Genomic DNA, 22,138 nt, shown 5'->3' on the forward strand with positions numbered 1-22,138 from the left:
GTGATGGATGACCTTGATCTTGAAGGTGGCCCAGCATAGTGTTGCATTTAAGAGAAGAAGAGTTGAGCAGTGTGTGCCTGACAGGCATGGTAAACAGAGATGTGTTGAAACTGGATGAAGTGAGGGCTGCTGTTTACTATGAATGGGCACATGGAATGTCTGGTACTGAAATTTGTAAGTGCCTGGTGGAACCATATGGACCTAATGTCGAAGTAAATGGTGTGATGCTGAAGCCAGTTGTTCTGCACCAAATGAACCAATGTAATGGACAATATGAGACCTGACCAACCATCAACAGCTGCTACAGATGAAAACATCAGACAAGTTAAATGGAACAGGTGTTTCACTGTGGATGATGTTGCTAGTGAATTTGGTATTGGCCATGAATCAGCCCATGAAATTGTCCATGACAGACAACATGCAGTATCATAATGTCTCAACACAGTAGGTGCCTCTCTGACTCACTCCTGACCACAAGTCTCAAAGAATGGGACTAAGTCTGCAGCATCTCTTGTGGTAGGAGAGGGAGGGAGATGATCTGTTCCAGATTGTGACTTGTGGTGACAGCTAAGTCCACCATTTCACTCCTAAGTCAAAGGCCATCTCCATGGAATGGACGAATATAACATCCCCCAATCAAAAAGAAATTCAAGACAACCCACTCAGCAGGCAAGCTGCTTTTGACTGTCCTCTGAGATGCCAAAGGGGTTCTTTTGTTGGAATTTTTAGAGAGGGAACCTGTCAATGCTGAACAGTACTGCCAGATACTAACATGACTGACGATTGCCAGTCAAAAACAGACCTGAATTTCTGCTATCAGTAGAAGTCCTCCTGGATGACAACATGAGACCATACACAGTGGCTGCAATGGTCAATTGCAATGGCTCCCAACTGAAGGTGGCAACCATCTTGCCACCTTCAGTTAGGAGAACATGGAACATCTGCTGTACAATCTTGACCTGGCTATGTGACTTTGATTCTTCCCTGCTTTGTAGAAGATGCTGGAAGGGAAACATTATACCACCAGTGCAGAAGCTGTAGTTATCATACTTATACTGATCTGTGAACATAACATGCAGTTTTATGAGTGGGATTTTTAAGCTTGTGCAGAAGTATGACAAGTGTATCAATGTCAAAAAACAGTAGAATAATGCCTCTTTCTGACCACAACATATTATACATCTAGAAGAAACATCCCTGCAAATGGCAGAATAGAAAAACTTATTTTTCAACTATCCCTTGTACATGCAAAACAGTCATAAAGTTTGAAACAAAGGCAGGCAGGCACACACACAAACACACACACAGAGTGATTCACTGGTGATGTTCAGTACATTTTTTCTCTGGAGATAGGAACTGTCAGAGATCAGGAAAATGGATTAATAACCAAGTTTATAGAACAGACAAGGCAATTTTTGGTGACCTTGAAAATCAGTGGTATTTGAGATACAGAACAAACCAGTACTTTTTAAATTTATAAGGCATTTTTGAACCATTATATGAATGATATGTGACAAAATAAACACCTTTTATCATAGGTCACATTTTCTTAAACTTAACAGTTTAAGATATTGGCCAGTTTCTTCTAAATATCTAATTTTTCTTTTTCCCAAAAATGATTCCCAATCTTTTTCTTTTTCCCTTTTTTCTATGCTGGGAACTAAGTTCATTAGTTTATTTATCAAAAAGCTTTACGTGACAGAAACATGATAATAATGAAAGTACATTTCAAAATTTATTTCAATTAAATGCTGAAAATGTCTACTCTCTTTATACTCAGGAATTTAATATATTTTGTAATTCACATCTACTAATCTTACAAAAAACTTTGCTGGATTCTGATTATGTTTTTTAGAAGAATACTGAAAGTAAACAATTTCCTTAATTTGTCCCCATGAAGACAGGCATAAAGATATGCAGCCTGTAAATAATTTTGGTGACATGCACCTAAAGCCATCAGCATATCTAATGCTTTTTCATTTGAAGAACTCATTTTCATGAAAACAAAGAAAACAAGTGAATGTACAAAAAATGAAAAAGATCATTCCTTCACCTTTTAAAAAAGTAATGATTTAATTTATTCATAGCCTGCTTGTCCAAATATTTGAATGATAAGATATAGAACAAAATCTGATCATAAATCGAAAATTTCATTCAATTTCCTGTGGAGTGTCGGATTACTGGATGCATCAGACTGACAAGTGATGGACTGTACAGACTCTAACATATGTATATATATATATACACATTAAAGTCTCTACAGTATATACATTAGAGTTATAAATATAAATGGTTTATTGGTAGCATCACAATATATGAACAATGGGTTGTTTCTCATTGGCAACGTACTGTGCAAAACTACAATTACAAAAATTTTCATTGTAATTTTGCACAGCACATTAAACTATTCACTATATTAATGATAATGAGTAAATTATTATTAATGCTACCAGACTTCATCACCACCCTATATATAATATTCAAATAAAAATTATTCTTACCTCCTTCTACTACAACAACATTAACATTTCTGTATAACACAACACATCCTGACATGTATAATTGTTTAGCATTGATTTCTACTTTAAATTTCTTTGCTGGATTTGTCAAATTATATACTCTAAAAAACAAGACAAAAAAAAAAATATTTCTTAAAATTTCAAAAATATATATATACACAATAAAATTTATTGTAAAACAATGTACCTGTAAACAGTAACATGTACTCCTAAGCTTGTATCTTCTTTTAATTTCTTAATTTTTTTCTCTCTTCGCTGTTCGACAGTTAACTTTCGGGCTGCATTGGCAGCCTCGTGAGCTCTATAAAATATAGCTTTATCGTTATATATGTTTTAAAAGTAAAATTATTTTAAATCTTTACTTACTTTTGTCTTTTAGCCATCTGTTCTCGAACATGCGCTTCAATTTTTGTTGGATCTTGAACAGCCTGAGTGCCCAAAGCTCTCATCAAGTTAGAAACGCGAACTGAAATATACAAATAAAACTTTTAGAATAATAAACACAATATCAAATATTCTAAAAGTTTGAATTATTGAAATTTTAGAATGACCATTGTAGCTGTCAACACACATTTTTTTAATCACCTTCAATCATTATCAGCCATTTTTTTACCCTGAAAATTTAAATCTAATATCAAAATCATGTTATTCTATAGGAAATATAAAATAACATGATTGTATTCATGCTTACCCTGTAGTTGAGAAAGCGGTACTTAATTTTAAGCTAGCAAGTTCCAATAAAGCAGAGTTTGAATTAATTTTTAAAAAATATAAAAATAAAACTATATTAGAAGAATCACAGAAAACAATTGACGTTGTACAGGGAAATAAAGAGAATGACAAATAAAAGATTTCCAAAAATTGCCATAGAGACAAAGCTTAAGGAAAGAAGAAAAGAGAGATTAAGATCATTGTATGACAATGCAGAGAGAATAAAAGATAAGAGACGGTCTTTTTCAGTTACGACTGGTGTCATGATGGAAAAAGATGGAAAGAATCCCTGGCAATCACAAGGCATTGCCAGATGCACAGATAGAGAGAGAGAAATTGTGAGAACCCAGACTAATACAAATTTTTTTATTATAATTTACCCAATTTAATTTTTCTTGAATTTATAAATTTTATTTCACAAAACTACAACAGAAAAGATTCCATACCATTTAGGAACTTCAGATTTTTTTCCCATGGTGCATTATTTCCAGCACAATATCTCTAGATCTCCTCTTCCATCCCAAACTTAACCATTTACATATGATTACTTGCGTGAGATTAACATATGGATCTAACAGTCACAGTAGTGTCAGTCCTAACTTGGGCATTGCTGATGCAATGCCAACCTAATGGTCACAAAATCATGCTTAGCTAACAAATACAGTTGAGTCTGCATAAATCGTCTTAGGTAAAACTCGACACCGTCGGTTAAGTAGTCAGCTTTCTGTGGCCCCAGCCGACTTACATAGGCATTAATGTTAAAAAAACTCTGGTTTACTCGACACTGTTTAACTCGTCACCACTGGATAAATTGACATACTTTTGCTGACCCATAAGTGTTTAGACGTCTGATAAGTCGACTCCCCTCCTGAAAAAATATTTGACGTCACATTTGAAGCACTCCCAAATTTACAAAATTAGATTACAAATTTTATTTAACAAACAAAATACTGTGTGTTCAGTCCTAGGGTCAGAGTCTACTTCCGAAAAAGACTGAGTGGTACTCTCACCCCGACTTCGGTGGGGTGAGGTTCGCCTCACTTTTAAATGACGTGACGATCGGTTATTATGTACTCATTTTTAAATTACTTTATGCTAAATTGTTAAATATTCTATTATTTTTAATATAACATATTATATCAAATAGTTTATAAAGAAATAATTGAGTTACATTAGGAAACAGCCGAGACGATTTACATATTTAGAGATCTTCCGCTGTTTTTTAGAAGATGCTGGAAGGGAAACATTATACCACCAGTGCAGAAGCTGTAGTTATCATACTTATACTGATCTGTGAACATAACATGCAGTTTTATGAGTGGGATTTTTAAGCTTGTGCAGAAGTATGACAAGTGTATCAATTGTCTCGGCTGTTTCTAATGTAATTAAATTAATTTTTTGAAGATTATGTAAGCCACCGCTAGAGGACTTTTAACTTTTTTACATTTGTTGGCGGACAGTAGCCTCAAATAAAAGGACGGTTCCGCTGTAAACTTGTTGATTCCTCTACAAAAGCGTGTGAAGGGACGGATTGACAAAGGACTCATTTATTGTATAGTCTAGTAAGAATATTCTCTAAATAATTGAGTTATTCTTAATTGGCATACATTAGTTTAACCTTTTGTTGCCTTTTGATTCAACATTATTCTCAAAACTGGAAGTTCCACCATTATTGAAACTTAAGACAAATAGAAATTTCTTACAAAAGGTAATTTTTGAAATTTTTAATTGCATCGATGTAAACTTACAAGGGGAGGGCACTACCTGGGAAATTTACTTCGGGATGAGACTTGGTATATAGGTAGTACTCCTTTAGGATGTTCAACCCTCAAAACAGGAAAGTGCAATGGCCAGCCAATTTTTAGAAAACGACCTTTAAAAATTAGAGTTCAGCTTTTGTACTAATAAGTTTCGCTACGTCAGCAGCCGCTGAGCAGCTCAGATCTTGGCTACCGCCAAATCGTTCAGGGTTCTAATCGCAGTCTCGATTATTAGTATTTTATTTATTTTTTCTTTCTAAAAATTTTTTAAAATAAGTATTTTGAATATATAAATATTAAAATTTTATTATAATAAATAATTTCATTTTAAAAAATGTTTAGCACGTATTACATGTCATTTTAATTATAATAATACAGAATAATTAATAAGTATATTAATAATAATGGTTTATAAATAATTAGTTATGGAACAACAGTTTTCATTTATTATTCTATTGTATCAAATTTTTCGAAGGTTACTACTCTTATTAATTTACATATCAACGAAAATAAACAACTGAAATGTTTCCAATTCAGAACAGTATTATATAAATGAGATCCAATTTAACACTTCAGTGTAAAAAGTATCACATTAGACTGAAATTTTTAACAGCAAAACAAGATTTTTCTCAAGGTCATAAAAATGCCCATGGACTTATGGACTGACCTGATATTTGGAGACAAGGTGTCAGTTTACTTTTGGATTTTGAAGAGATCATAGTGTTCCGTGATATATCACACCATAATACAAATACAGTAGAGCATCGATTGTCCGACCCCCGATTAACCGACTTATCGGTTAACCAACCGCGTTCTAGTTGGCAAATTCAAATGTCCGCTAGTGACGTGGCGCTACAATATTTGGTTATGTCTTGGCTACTTTAATATTATTTTTGTTAAATTTTTGCATGTTTTAGCTGGCAGCACTGGCTCGACCATGAAAGGAGGCTAGTATTTAAACCAGGCCTAATACACTATACTAATAATGTATTTTTTCATACTTTTCGGTTATCCGACTTTTCAGTTATCCGACCAACCCCAGTCCCCAATTGAGTCGGATAATCGATGCCTCTACTGTAGTTTCAATATTTTACAGTAAAATGTCTGTGAATGAAGATACTATCAGTCTACCAACAGTTGATGATGAAACTGCTGAAGAATTGATAAATAGTGATAGTTTAAAAGTGAAATTAACAGATGCATTTGAATATTGTAAAAGTTTGCTTGCGGAAAAAAATTTAATTGTATTGAAATGTTCTGCTTCAATTTCTGATGAAGCTATGTTGATGGGTGAGGAAATTTACAAAAATACTGTGCATATGTTGACTGAAAAAAGTTTTGTAAGTGATGAAGAGCTTATTCATGCTAATGAAGTGTGTGAAGAAGTATATTTTGAACAAGTTAAAGCTGATATCTCATCTGACGAGTATAAGCCCGACAAAAAGAAAAAAAGAGAAGTGGAACATATTCCTTTGGATTATAAAATCAAAGTCATTAACATTGCGAAAAAACATCCTACATGGAATTTGAAAACATTGCAAAAATATGGATGTAGTCGATTAAAAAAGAAAGAGTATTTATCCAAATGGGAAGAAGAAATAAAAGGAGGAGGAAATAAGTTCGATAAATATGCAATTATTGATTCTTGGACATATGATCGTTTTGTTGAAGCCAGACAGAATTATCAACAAGTAACTACTAGAAACTTGCAGCAGTGGGCTATCCTATCTGCTGCTGGACAGTTTGGAAATTTTGAATTTAAAGCTTCTGAACGATGGGTGAAGAAATTTAAAAGCACTTATAACATACGTCAACGAAAAATAACAAAATTTGTTTCGCAAAAGGAAACAGCAACTTTAGAACAAGTTTTGGATTCTGCAGCAACCTTTCGGAAGCAGACATTACAATTAATACCTAAATTTAACAAAAATTTTGTCATTAATACTGAGCAGACAGGTATGTTGATATAAAAAAAACTTAAAACTATGCTCAATTTTAATTGTACACTTATCCATTTTATATAACTCATGCTATTATTTTTTTTAGGGTGCCAGTACCAATCTACTTTTAATATGACTCTTGCAGAAAAAGGTAGCAAAACTGTATTTGTTAAACGACACAATATGAATAAAGTGACACATTCATATACAGCACAATATGAACTCACCTTATCTGGAAAACTATTGCCTCAGGTATTTGTATGTCTTCAAGAAACAACCGGTAAATTTGATCCAAGAGTGCAGAAAACGGTGGAAGAATACAAACAAAAATCTAAAAATGTTATAACAACATCATCAAAGTCCGGAAAGCTTACGACAGAATTATATATTGAATTCCTTCAAAACTGTTTAAAACCTTACATGGGAAAAGAACAGTTTCTTCTACTTATCAACTCTTGGCAAGGACAAACAAAACCTGAATTATACGATGAAATCTTTCAGGATGACAATGAATTACCTACTTGTATGATTAAAGTGATTCCTCCAAAGTGTACTCCTCTTGTTCAACCTTGTGACGTGTATTTTTATAGACAAGTAAAAAATCTAATCAAAAATTTTCAAAATTCTGCTTATTTAATCGAACAAAATCAAGAAATAAATTCTCGAGAAGACTGTATTAAAATACAATCAATAGTTCACCATCAATTGTCGTCGCTAATTTTTCATAAAATGATTAGATATGCTTGGTATGCTGCTAAACTTGCTGAAGACAGAGAGATATTCATGAATGTGAATGAAGTTTGTTTTCCAACTGATCTTCTGAAAGAACAATGCTCTTGTAAGCGTTCGTCATTTATTTGTTGTGCTAGATGCCAAAAAATGTATTGTTTCCCATGTTTCTATGATAATTATCATTCAGGTTTTTGTATGTAATAAAAAAAATGTGTGTAAAAGTAACAAACAACACAAACTAAACTTTTTACTTCCTGTAATAACCATTTATAACTATTATTATTAATATATTTATTAATTATTTTGTATTATTATAATTAAAATGACATGTAATACGTGTTAAACATTTTTTAAAATGAAATTATTTATTATAATAAAATTTTAATATTTATATATTCAAAATACTTATTTTAAAAAATTTTTAGAAAGAAAAAAAATAAAATAATAATAATCGAGACTGCAATTAGAACCCTGAACGATTTGGAGGTAGCCAAGAACGATATCATCCGAGCTGCTCAGTGGCTGCCGACGTAGCGAAACTTATTAGTACAAAAGCTGAGCTCAAATTTTTAAAGGTCTTTTTCTCAAAATTGGCTGGCAATTGCACTTTCTTGTCTTGAGGGTTGAACATCCTAAAGAAGTACTACCTATATACCAAGTTTCATCCCAAAGTGAATTTCCCAGGTTGTGCCCTCCCCTTGTTAGACATAATAATGTAAATAAAGTTGATTTAAACATGTAGTTTGCATTTTTATACATACAATAATAAATTATCATCATCATAATAGATACAGTATACTGTATTACCATTAAGAAATAATTTTATGGTAATACATACAATGTTAAATTAGAATGGATTTTATAATAGATTCTTACACAACTTGGTACTTTTTATGGGACTGAAATTATGACCCGCAGATAACAACACTCGGATAACAACAAACGTCAAAAAATTGCTGGTCTCGTGGATGACGTTATAATCGAGTTAAACTGTACATATTAATAAAAATGCCTTAACATTTTATGTATTTTTATATATAAAATAATAACAGATAAACAAAAAGAAAATATACCATCTATATCAATGTCACAGCAGAATCCAATTTTGCATTTTCTCATGTCATGCGTTATTTGTAGCATCTGTTTCACATTTCTGTTAGAAATGAATGTCTGAAAGCTAACAACGCTTACGCTGAAGGAAAAATACGAACTTGTTTCTGAATTTGAAGTAAGAAAACTTCGCAAGCCGAATTTGCAAAACAAAACAAACCTTCCAAAAACAACATTGTTGGGAATCTTGAAGAAAAAAGAGGAAATTAAGAAACTTTTTCTTGAATTTTTGTTGCAGCTGTCTCAAAAACACCAGAGAAAGTTGCCATACAAAGAGGTCAAAGATGCTTTCGTACGTTGGCTAAAGCAAATTCATTCATTGAATCTTCCTGTTTCGGGACTGAAACAAAAGACGATGGAAACTGCTGGGGTACTTGGAGTAGAAACCAACTTTAGTGCCAGTGATGGATGGTCAGAGAGATACATTGCACTACTGTATTTTCCTAATTGTAGTATTGTGGTTTTTTTCAACTTTGCTTTAGTCGTCATATTGATTAACTCGACACATTTTCACTTCCCCTTGGGATGTCGACTCATGCAGACTTGACTGTATACTTAATAAAAATATGTTTAAATTTAAACTTAACAAAAAATGGTATTCTTCTTCTTATTAATAATATCAGTGTTTAACTAAAATAAAGAAAAGCACTGCTATTTCAGGTTACCAATAAGTTGTTATTGGAATGTTTTCAACCTAATTTCAGGTTTTCTTTGGCATCAACATTCTACTTAATAATAAACATGGTCACCTTAAATTTAGCAGTGCTTTCTTACTCTACTGAAAATGATAGTGTCAAGATTTACAGATTTTACTATTGGAGTTTGTAATGGCTATATTCAAAAATTTATTATAAAACCTCAAATCAAAAAATTCTCCAAAATATCTGATTTTTGGCAGTTATACAGGATGGGGCAGAAAGGATGGACATTTTTGAAATGGCTAGAACTCACCACTAGGTGCAGTGACAGATGTGTGGCAGGTAGCGTGAAAGTAGTGAGTGTCTTTTCAGTTGTGAGTGTCTTTTCAGTTGAAGGAATGGAGCCACGGACAATAGATCACTGTGTTTGCATTTGACTGAGGAAGCAGTCGTATGCAAAGGGAATCACTCAGTCATACACATCTGATGGGAATAAGTTTCCTCATCCTTGCGTATGATGAAAACGTATTCCCATCAGACGTGTGTTGTTTCAACAGGATGGGGTGATGGCCCACACAGCTAGAGCATCAGTTGACGTTATTCATCGTCTCCTTCCTGGTTGCCTCATTTCCAGATTAGGTGACATTCATTGGCCTCCTTGTTCGACCGAATCCATGTGCGACTATTTCTTGTGGGGACACCTCAAGGCACGTGCATATGAGCATAAGCCCATTCTTTGCAAGAACTGAAGGAAGTTATTCACATGGAAGTCACCAAAATTGCCTCCAGAAATGCGCATCACTAATGATGGACATAGCATGGGAGATGTTTATCACACTTGATTCTGTAAAATGCTATTTCAATACAAATTCACATCTTCCAACAAATATCTTTTATAGTAACAATTACAGATGTTGTGATTTTTTAAAAAATGTCCTTCCCTTTCTGTATTTTAATTTGTTTTAGAATAAATTTTGTTGATTAACAATAAATTCAACTGCTCCCAAGAAACTTATATTTGCAGTGTGTGGACACTTAATAAATACAGTGATTATACTGTGTATGGTAGAGTAATCAAAAATATGCTATTTTCATAAAATACTTTTCATCAAAATAAAATGTATGCAAAGTTATTTCAGACATCATTTTTATATAAAGCATGTTTACTAAATTAGATTAAGATTACTACTAAGATAGTTCTAATATACTATTAAACAAATGGAAAATAAAATACAGATATACAAACACAATAGCTTATGATGCGTATATGTGTATATATATATATATATATATAAAAGAATAAACAAACTTTTCATCCAAATGGACCAACCTTTCCCATAAGTATATAATTTAGTAATTCCTAAATATGAACCAGCATGAAAAAAATCTAACTATTCACAATAAACAATTTCTTCTTTATCTACTTTCCATAATACTCAGAACACACTTTTGAAGCTGAAGTGCTCTCAGTATATTTAGCAATATGGAGAGCAGTAAAAGAAGTGCCTTTTATTTTGGTCAGGATATTTTTAATATTACTTCATATTTTTGAATAGAAGAGTAGTTCTCAATCGGTGGAGCATGTTTCTATAGTGAAAAGGAAGATCTTTTTTTTTTAGCAACGTCCAAAGAAATGAGCATTATTATTTAAAATCTTGGTTCTGAAATATCATCCTTTATTATCTAAACACACTGTATTACATCTAGTGTGTTTCAAAACTGATGTAATCCTATTTTCACATATGGGAGGTTTGTACTAAACTTTATAATGGCAGAATCTTTCTTCTTACACTATTAATTGAAATATATTCTGTATTTCAGAAATACAAAACTCCACCATCAGTTTTTCTATTCAAAGACTGAAGAAAGGTTTCATTTAGGGTAGTATGCTTTTACAAAAAGTGTAGGGTGTGTAAGAATGTTAAAAAAAAAAAAAAAAAAAAAAACTGTTTCCTTTAAAGTTTGAAAACCACCATTATAAAGAAAGATTAATCCCATTTATATAAAAAATTTTATATGTTCTTGTCTACAAATATAAATTACTTTTCTATATTTAAAGTATTTACAGATACTTGAATTATTTTAATAATATGCATCTTTTTGTTTCTTCAACAAGTTTATAGGATATAAAAAAAAATTTTATTTCATAATTACAAATTTTAAATACAGTATAATCTTACTAATCTGAAATTATTATTGTTGAGGATTGTTTGGATTAGTGAAATATTCAGATGTAAGAGTTATGCATAAAGAAAATAAAGAGCTACAAACAAATTTTTTACTTTTATTTGGTACATGTAAATTAATGTTAAAATGTGTAGTATATATTAATTTTAGAATTTTGTCATGTTTTTAAAAAATAATCTGCAATTTCTTTTTGTTTCTGATTTGAATATTCAGCAATAAACGCAGTTGGTTTAGAGTAAGCAGATTTTAGATTGTCAAAAATACAGTCATATCTTCCAATAAAATCTATTCTAAACACACACACACACATTAAATCAATCATGTAATTACAGTAGAGCATCGATTATCCGACCCCCGATTAACCGACTTATCGGTTAACCGACCGCGTTCTAGTTGGCAAATTCAAATGTCCGCTAGTGATGTGGTGCTACAATATTTGGTTATGTCTTGGCTACCTTAATATTATTTTTGTTAAATTTTTGCATGTTTTAGCTGGCAGCACTGGCTCGACCATGAAAGAGAGGCTAGTATTTAAACCAGGCCTAATACACTATACTAATAATGTATTTTTTCATACTTTTCGGTTATCCGACTTTTCAGTTATCTGACCAACCCCAGTCACCAATTGAGTCGGATAATCGATGCTCTACTGTACTTATTGTTTTATATTTCATCTCTCTATTAAACATAGAAAAATTTTATCAAAAAATTTTGAACATTCATGCAATCATTCTTATAAAATACAAAGGAATTGATAAAACAGGCTATCTGTCATTTGGTTATCGTCAATCATAATAGATGGTGTTGTAGGGCCTTCATTCAACTGACACTTGAAATATATGTAATCATATTGTTAGGTCAACATTTATTCATTGCGCAAGTGTAGACGATGCATGAATAGTGTCAAGTTTAAATTTTGAATGTTTTCCCCCCCTAAAATATTAGTTACAAATAACTATAGTGAAAAATAACTGATTTATTTTAATCCAATTAATAAGTATTGTGATTCACCCATTCAAACAATTCAACTAATGGAGAGTGATAAATATAAAGTATTTAAAAAATAATTTATGTAACATGTTATATAAATAGTCAATCATAATTAGTCATATTCCAATCAAACTGAATATTTAATGGGTTCTGGCTAGTAATTATTTTTGTTTGTTTTTTTATTAAGAAAATAATAAATCATGTTATTTATGTATAAATTTCACGAAAAAAGGAAAAAAACAAAAAAATGTTTTAAAAATTCTCTCTTAATTTTTACCTTTAGGTTCAGGAGGTGGTTCTAATCCCAATCTAATTTTTTCTTGTTTCTCTTTCCAAGTCTCTCTTCGATTTTGTCTTCTCAACTTCTTCCTTTCTTTCTTTGTTAAGTAGACGGGAAGAAACGATGGTTTTAAAGGATCAGCTAGAAGATATCAAAAATATAACAGCCTCAATTTATTAAAACAATTACAGAAATGGTTAATTACTTTGTCTTCATTTTTTCTCTAGTGAATTATAACTGATTATTACTAAGAGTTTTTAAAAATGCATACAGCCACTCTCCAACTTAAGCACATTTGACCTTTTCGGTTGTATTTAAAGTTTGGTCAACATAAATTAGCTGGTTTTTTACTTTTTGGAAGAACTACTCCAACACTATTTTTTCGTTATTGTATAAATCTATTAATTTACTTTTTTTAAGCATATGAACATGATTGAACCAATAATTTTAATTAAGTTAGTTGTTTAGGTGGAATTTTTGCTTGTCTTTAAAGTTTTGTCTACCACTGTGTATATATTGGATTGAACCAAAAGTTCCTCTGGTTTTTAGAAAGAAATAAAATATACTATTTTGAAATAAATAAAAACCTTTAATCCACAATGTATTCACCGTTCTGTTCAATAACCTTATGCCACCAGACGGATAGTTTCATAATTCCGTCTGTATAGAATTAGGTGGGTTTCTGATTGAAGAAATTATCGAAGTGATTTTTGATACCTTCTAGAGATTGAAATTCTATGCCATTTAAATTATTCTGCAATGAACGAAAAAGATGAAAGTCTGAGAGAGCAATATCTGGAGAATATGCAGGGTGACTCAAAACATCCCAGTTAAAGTCTAGAAGTTTTTGGCACATGTTTAACGATATGTGTGGTCTTGCATTATCATGATGAAATACCACTCCCTGTCAATTTGCAAGTTCCGGACGTTTTTGATGCACTGCAGCCTTTAGTTCATCCAGCTGGAAACAATATTTATTGGAATTAATTGTTTGGTTATTGGGCAAAAGCTTGTAATAAAGAATCCCTTTCCAGTCCCACCAAACTGAAATCATTACTTTTCTGGAATGCAAACTAGCTTTAGGTTGTGGCACTATCTCTTGCATTGAATATTGTTGTAAACAATCCATTTTTCATCGCCTGTTATTAATCGCTTTAAAAAGGGATCATCTTCATTGTGTTTTAAAAGTGAATCACATACAGAAACACACTCGATAAGGTTTTGTTCTCCTAGCTTATGGGGAACCCAAACATCATAACAGAAAGTGTATCCAAGGCTAGCCAAATGTCTGACAACAGATGTTTGGGATATTTTTAAGATGTTGGCTATCTCTCGAGTTGTTTTATGCCAATCATTTTGAATTAAAGCCGTTACGGACTCATCTTCTATGGTTGAAGTTGCATCTTCGAGAGAAAAATCTCCCTCCCTGAATTTTGAAAACCATTTCTGGCATGTTCGATCAGTAACTGCATCCTCCCCATATACAGCATATATCTTTTTTGAGTTTTTGTTGCATTTTTCCTTTTCGGAAATAATAGAGCATCAGATGTTGAAAATGCACCTTCTTATCTTCCATTTTAATGTTTTTTTTTTTCTTAAAAGATAACAAAATTTTAAAAAATAGCTGTAATTAAACTTATGTAATAAATATGCAGATATTCGTAATGTCAACCTAAACAAGTTAAAACATGATAAGCATGACAGAGGCACCACAGATGAGCAATTATGTAAATACCCAAACAAACTTTCGGTTCAACCCAATATATATATAGTGTGTATGTGTGGCATAGAGGAGGTTCTACACCATGATCCCATAACACTTGCCACAGTCCACCCGTAATTTTATAAATTTGCATCAAGTGATTTTTTTATTTGGTCTGTTTCAATAACTTTTCTATTAAATAATTAATTATAAAAGCTGTAAAAAATGCACAAACATACTTGGAGCTTTCATTTGTGTTGGATGTTCCACCAAACTAGTTACACCTTCAAAGTGTTCTTCTTCTAATTCACTACCTGTTGTAACTTTGTCATAACTGAAATAATCAAAATACTCCATCCAATAAATTAGGTTTTGAACAAATTTAATTAAAATACTAATTAAAGCAACCAGTATAAAAGTCAATCAAAGTTTTCTCAAAAATTCTAATGTTTTAAATCTGAAAATTTTGTACAAATAAGTTCTATAATTATCCAAAACTCTTCATGTTTCGTACTTTAAAATAGAAAGTGATAACTTTTATACAGCTTGTAAAATTACGGAGACATTCAATATAAAAAAATAAATTGCAGAACTAGATACTCGAGTCTTGCATGAAATGTTTTAACTTCTTGAAAATTATAATCAAATTATGATAAATATTTGTTTGTTTATTTGAATTTTCATCTGTAATTTATATTTATTAGCCTAATAACTAAAAATAAATTTGTTTAAAAACACATTGACGAAAAAAAACCTGTTATTTAAGAAGTTGACCCTTATTTCATCAAAATGTTTTTGGGATATCAAATTTTTAATGAAACATCGTGAAGATCGCCAAAAATAAGATCTTTACCTTCCCGTCTTTGGTAATCTACACCAAATATCTTTGTTATTTCAAACAACATAAGCAACTGAAGAATAGAAGTTAAGGCTTTCTGAAAATGTTTTGACAAAATAAGAGAGTTGGCTCCTTAAATAATGGTTTGTTCTTTAGTATGAATAATAAAAAGTTGTTCTTTCATTGTTTAGTAAATTTGTTTACTTCTCTAAATTGGTTTTTCTTGTAAAGGGTAACAGCAAAAACCTACATTACAATTTAAATAATACAGATAAAAATTTAAATTTTTTGACACATACATATTAAAATTGCAATCATGCAGACTGTAATCGGTATCAAAGTTATGCAATAAAATTATAAAAACACATAGATGTCTATTTGATTTCAATTAAATTAACTAGTCTATTTAGAAGTTATTTAAAAGATAATTTTATCTAAACTATGTATAAAGTAAACATCAATTTAATTGTAAGTCGACCACCGGGCGTGTCTGACGTTGGTTTGCCTCGGAGGGGGTGCCTGAAGCACACCGTATCTTACCTCTCCCCTTTCATGATGAACGAGTCCCACCATTCAATCTCGGGAACTTCCCCCTCTTTCTATATAAAGAAGGGTATAATACAAGTTAATGTCAGCTCTTTTATAATGTTATAAAATTAATTAAAAATTATGCTTGTGACAGGGCTGCGAGTAAAATGAGGTAGTCAAATATTTATTATACAGTAGAGATTTTTAATTTTTGATATTTTAAAAATCTCATTAGAAAAAGAAAAAATTCCGCAAGTTAAGGTTAATTATCAAAAAAAAGTTTATCAATGTCTCCCGAGATAGCAATCTAGATTAAGTTTTTGATGATATCATTGCAAATTAAATAAAGATTTTATAAAATATATACCATCAAATTATATGAAATATTTAAATTAAATCTTAAATTAAAATACACAGTAACTACATTTAAGCATATATTGTATGATCTTCATGTAAATTAAACATAAAATTTTAATTTAATAAAACATATCAGAGAGTTAACATGCAACAAACCCTATATACTTTTCCAGAAGAATAATACTTTTTAATACACAGCAGCAAACATTTTTGACCTCATTTGGAGGCATGCATTGGGCTTACACAGTACAAACAAAATCCAAGCCAAAAATTCCAAATATAGAACGTTTTTGAGATTTAATTGCATTATACGTGAATATGTATAATTTCAAAAATCCTGTAATCGTTTAAATGCAGGGACATAAAAGAACAATCTTAAAAACATTTTGAATCCAGGATTCTTGGCTTGCATTTTATGTTTCTTCTGTGTACGTCTGATGCAGACCTCAAAATGAGACTGAAAACATTTGCTACTGTGTAAATTAACATTATCCTGCTGGAAGTGTATAGGTTTCATTGCATGTGATAAAGTGTAACAAACCCCAGTAAGAGTTCCAGCATTCAAAATATTTCATAATCAAATGGTTAAATATTTCTCAAGTAATTTTTATGTTCATAATTACATGACCATTTTGATATATCTATTTCTTCAGACATAACAAATCTCGAAATTATTTTTTAGCCTGATGTGAACGGACAACAGTTATCTGTGACAAATTATATAACATGAGTGCTCTGTAGGAGTCTGACAAATTCTATAATTTTACTTTTGTTTTAAATTAATTTTTGTGTTGCTAAACTTCCAAACGCCTAATGCTCAAACTGTACTTTAATTAATTTAATATTACAATAACTTATTTAGTTTTGATATAATATATCTTATATCAAGAATTTCTGATCTGATCACTAGCCATCCCCGAGATTTATAAATTACCGGGGTTGTCTGAGGAGATATATAGACATAAATTTGTCTGCAAAATACCATCATTGATATATCTTTAGTGAAAAATTAATAATAATTCCTATTTTATTCTTACTCCCCATTTGTAGTTTGTTCATATTTTGTATCAACACAAAAAGGGATTGCTAAATTAAATCGGAAAAGGGATTGACAAGCAAGAGAGAAAACTTCTGTTCTAGTAATTTCAAATCATATTTATTTAGAGTTCTGCTCTCATTATTGTAAAAGTGCAACAGACTAATAAAATGGCCACAAAGGTTGGCATTGTAGTAACTGATGTTTTACAATGCATATCTATCGCATGTACCAATTGTTTAAACCCTATTTATTTCTATTTTGAATAATACTTGTCTTAATTAGTATCAATGGTTCTACAGTAAATGTTTTACATTTGAACAATGTAGAACATTTACTGTACATTCTTTTGCAAACCAAAGACAGCCAGTGTAATGACCAAAACATTTCTTAATAAATAAATATGCTTATCTTTCCAAACTAAGCAATCTGTTACTTTTCAATACAGTGTCAACTTTTCATATGAAAACTAGCGAACAAAATTACTAAAAATTTAAATTTACTTTCAAAATTACTAATTAAAAAAATGAATCATAACTGTCTAATAATGACTTGTTACAGTCTTGAATCTTACACAATCTTTTGAATTTATGTATGTTAAAATATCCTTAAATTCAAATTCAAAAGATATACAACTTGGAGAATGCCAATTCAGGAATCAAAATTCTAAGAGTTGTATATAAATGGCACCTATTCAAGTTACATACACAAAAATATTGCATACATTCACTAAAAATACAGAAAAAAACAGTCTTTGTAAGTACCCTACAGATGAAAAACAGTTAAAAAGCAATTGTATTCTACAACTGTGTCATATTTATGCAAACAATTTAATATACTTTGATTTGATTTTTTTTTTTTTAAACTATTTAACATGCAATCTATAAAATTCCTATATCATAAATATACATATAACTAATTACCAGATTTTATGGACTGTAATTCTGGTAAAAGAAATTAACAAGACACCTTTCTTCAGGATTACCCAAATAAATTAAAATTATTGATAGGTAAAGACTATACCTAGATTAAGATGAAACGTAAACATTAACTTCTGTTCAATAGTAACGAAATGCAATTAAAATCTAACAGATGTTTGATTTCATATTAGATAAATTGGACCGGTATATGCTGTCAAGTAAATGATTACACATTCTAAGGAACACAAGTTAAGGTTAGATGACTGTCGACAGAGAATCTACACATTCCGTACTGTTACCGACTTATTGTAAACAATTTAGAGACACACATTTAAATAATTTAGAGACACACATTTAAAGTGTGTAGGTGTTGCTCAAGAAGACTTTTTTTCTTAGGCATCTCTAAATTAATTAAAGTGCTGGATTATTAAAATTATTAACGAGATGGCAATTTTGCCTATCTTAATAAATTTGAATCATTAATTTTCATTTAACAAAAGCATGACTCTATAAAAATCTGGCAATATTTTTGATGGCAAATTGATATTTATTGGTATTAGATTTAGATTTTAAAAACTTCAATAAAATATAATTAATTTAAGAAAATTATGCTGATATTTAACCTACAAGATAGTTTGGCCACAAAACAAGAAACAAATGAAAATATATACTTAGCCAATTATATGAACCACACTATGCATCAATATTGTTATAATAAATATAAATTAGTATCAATTTTCTATTGTTAATAATCTAAAAATGTGGAATTTACTTTTCCATACTGACATTACTAAACTTTTTTTTAAATAACTTCAGTGCAATCAATTATAACTTTGATTCTAAATACTTAAACATTTATTTCTTATCGATATTGTCAATAAACACCAAGTAATACATATTATAAATATAAGACTACACTACAACATAACGCACCAATATAATAGAATTAATAGTGATTTGACATAGTCTTCCTTTTATTAAATTGTATTAAGGTGATACAATTCATATAAATTTTATAGGATAACTTTTTCCATCATTATTAATTATTACAAACTTTTTACAGATTCATTGCTATGAAGTTATCTGTAGTAATTATAATTTTGTACAATCAAAGCAGTTTAACTTACCAAAGAATTTTGATAACCCGTACTCACGTATGAATTAATAATACTTTTCTTAAAATATCATGTATAGTTGCTAAAAATTAATAAACATTTTTGCTTTTGCTATCCAAAAATGTCATTGGATCAAAATATGTAGATCAAATTACAGATAAATATTTAATTATTTAAATATTTATTTGTAATTTTGATCCAAATGTGCTTTAAATAATAGAAGCAAAAGTACTTGGGAATCAAAATTAGAACTTCCAAGAAACAGAGAAAGAAGTTTAACAATGTTGCAAGTCAAATGCGGCGACAACCCGACTTGACCATGCCCGCTTGCACTGCTGGCCAGCTCGAGGCACCACTGACTCTGATTTGCAGCATCGCCAAATTCCCCATGCGAGTTTTATTTTTGTTTGATTGTCCGGTACCTATTAATGGAAGAAACTCAAACATTTTACAATAACTATGTAAATTGCTTTATTTATTATAGTCAGCAAGCAACGGGATGACAGATACACACATACTGTCTTCAATAAAGCAGTTTACGTAGACACAACTTCATAATTTTTAATTTATATAATTTTAGGAAAAGAGTATTGTCAATATTTAAGTGAGCACAAGTTACTGTAATCATAAATTATAATATAATTTTAATTTTATTACTAATAATTAAAATTTAAAAGTACTTAACAAATTATCATTACTATAGATAATTCTATGACTATAGTTTGTAGCTTAATAATTGTTTTCTACTTGAAATGAACATTTCAAAATTTAAAGCAATAAAATCATCAAAAACTTTTTAGTTATTTAAATATCATTAAAGTTTTGAATGAGGATAAAAGATTTCAAAACAATTTCATTAATTTATCTTAATTATTTATTAACTTTATTGTACAATGGAGCAAATAATTATAAATCTCATCTTTTAAGTGAAAAATGCCAATACTTTTATTTGTTGAAAAAAGAACTTCAAATTTTTTAACTCTTTATTTGTGCTTATTCCAACAATATCAACTAATTTATCTGTCAACGTACCAACACATTTGAGCAGAACTGGTCTGTATGTAACGGTGTTGGTCAGTATAGACAAGGAATGGAAAATGATGCTCTACATCAGTACTACATAAACTGTGGACTGGAGCAAGATTTTTCTTAAACTTTTGTAATTTTATATATTATTTTAATGTAACTACCTACAAGATCAGCCTGCAAACTCATTTTTTTTATGACTAGATTAAACTGTATTTTTCATACTAATTCGGTCTAAAAATTGAAATGGAAAAAATAACAAATGCACTTAAATTCCATTCATAATTATTTTTACTTAATTTAACAAAAATACTGGCCTACAAGGGATAGGAATGATAAAAACCGATCTGCAAACTAAGTTTGAGAAGCACTGTCTATATTATTTGTGATAAATTGTATGGATCTTAATTGGATTCGAACCCAATCTTGACGAGGCATTAGGCTGTATGAAATGTAATACTTAAGTGACTTATTCTTTACTGGTCATCTCTCTATGGCAGCAGTTCTCAGAGTTATATTGCCTATGAACCACTTATGCCATCTCCTCATCCGTGACACAATGCACGTGATAAATTTTGTTCACTCAGTAGTCTAATGTAAGAGATAAGTGCATTTTAAAAAATGACAAGGTCTGTGTGTAGACACCTGGCACATGCTCTTACACTTTCAGAAAATGTTAACTTAAATGTTAGAGCAATGATGTAGTATTGGCAAGATGGTGCACCACTGCATTTTTTGAGATGTCAAAATTCACCTTTGTCGATGCTTCCCAAACCATTGGATCGGTCGAGGATATCCCATTTTGCAACCTGCAAGATTTCCCAACCTAACACAACTTGATTTCTTCCTTTTAGGTTACATCAAAGATGTAATGTTTTGCAAACTGCACAGAACACGAGAAAGCAAATTAACAACGCTTGCAAAAACATTCCTTGGTACATTCTGTTTGCATCCCTTGGGAATTTTCAGCAGAGTAAGATTTTTTCAAGTAAAATGGTGTCATTATCGAACAGTTTTTTTAAATAAAACATTGAAAATATACTTTAAATTATATGGAATAAATATAAATAGTAATGTTTCAAGACAGCAATATGAGAAGAATTTTAGAGCAATGAGGTCCTCACAGACTTGAGCATACACATATTAGAAAAATATAAGTCAAATTGTGAAGCTTCCATTAGATAGTTTAGGTATAAGTAATCCTTGCAGTGCCTTCTCAAATAGTGCCACTAAATGCACACAAAACATATCAACATGGCATACTTTTGTACAAAACTTTTTATTTATTTTAGCATGGTAAATGAAAAATTAAAGACTTTCCATTTAAAAAAAAAAAATACATTTTTTTACTACATCCCTAAAAATTTGACCTCTGTGACCTTGATTAATAGTGCATTCCACCCTCTGGTTTCCACAATTTTTGTTAAAAATAACTTTTTCAGTATCACTTGGTTTTAGATATATTTAACTGTTCTATTTTAAACAATGGGAAATCCTATATACAAATAAATACATACACTGTGTATGCACATCACAAACATCCATGTATATACATATATTTTTGTGTCTGCATATGTACAGTACAAACAGAATTTTCAAATTACTTGAATGAGTGCATTAAATAATCCACAAGATTGTAAACATCAGCACTTAAGCAAAATTTTGGTGCTGTGTATTCAGTTTGCAAGGTGCTTTTCATTAGCCAAGCACACAAGCAATTCAGAAGTGCTTAAGCATAAACATGAATTA

General features: G+C 30.6%; 1 protein-coding gene across 1 annotated transcript in view; it reads right to left on the reverse strand.

The window, feature by feature from the left end:
- Window positions 1-22,138, reverse strand: part of Prp3 (pre-mRNA processing factor 3) — a 73,414-nt gene that overhangs the window by 16,724 nt on the left and 34,552 nt on the right. The window contains exons 12-17 of the mRNA XM_067284743.1: window positions 15,948-16,006; window positions 14,809-14,903; window positions 12,865-13,008; window positions 2,886-2,985; window positions 2,707-2,820; window positions 2,502-2,620 (exon numbers count right to left, since the gene is read on the reverse strand). Of these exons, the coding sequence (XP_067140844.1) occupies window positions 2,502-2,620; window positions 2,707-2,820; window positions 2,886-2,985; window positions 12,865-13,008; window positions 14,809-14,903; window positions 15,948-16,006 (631 nt within the window). The remainder of the gene's footprint in view (window positions 1-2,501; window positions 2,621-2,706; window positions 2,821-2,885; window positions 2,986-12,864; window positions 13,009-14,808; window positions 14,904-15,947; window positions 16,007-22,138) is intronic.

The sequence above is a fragment of the Centruroides vittatus genome, unplaced genomic scaffold (assembly GCF_030686945.1).
Source record: "Centruroides vittatus isolate TY-2023 unplaced genomic scaffold, ASM3068694v2 scaffold_1444, whole genome shotgun sequence".
NCBI lineage: Eukaryota > Metazoa > Arthropoda > Arachnida > Scorpiones > Buthidae > Centruroides > Centruroides vittatus.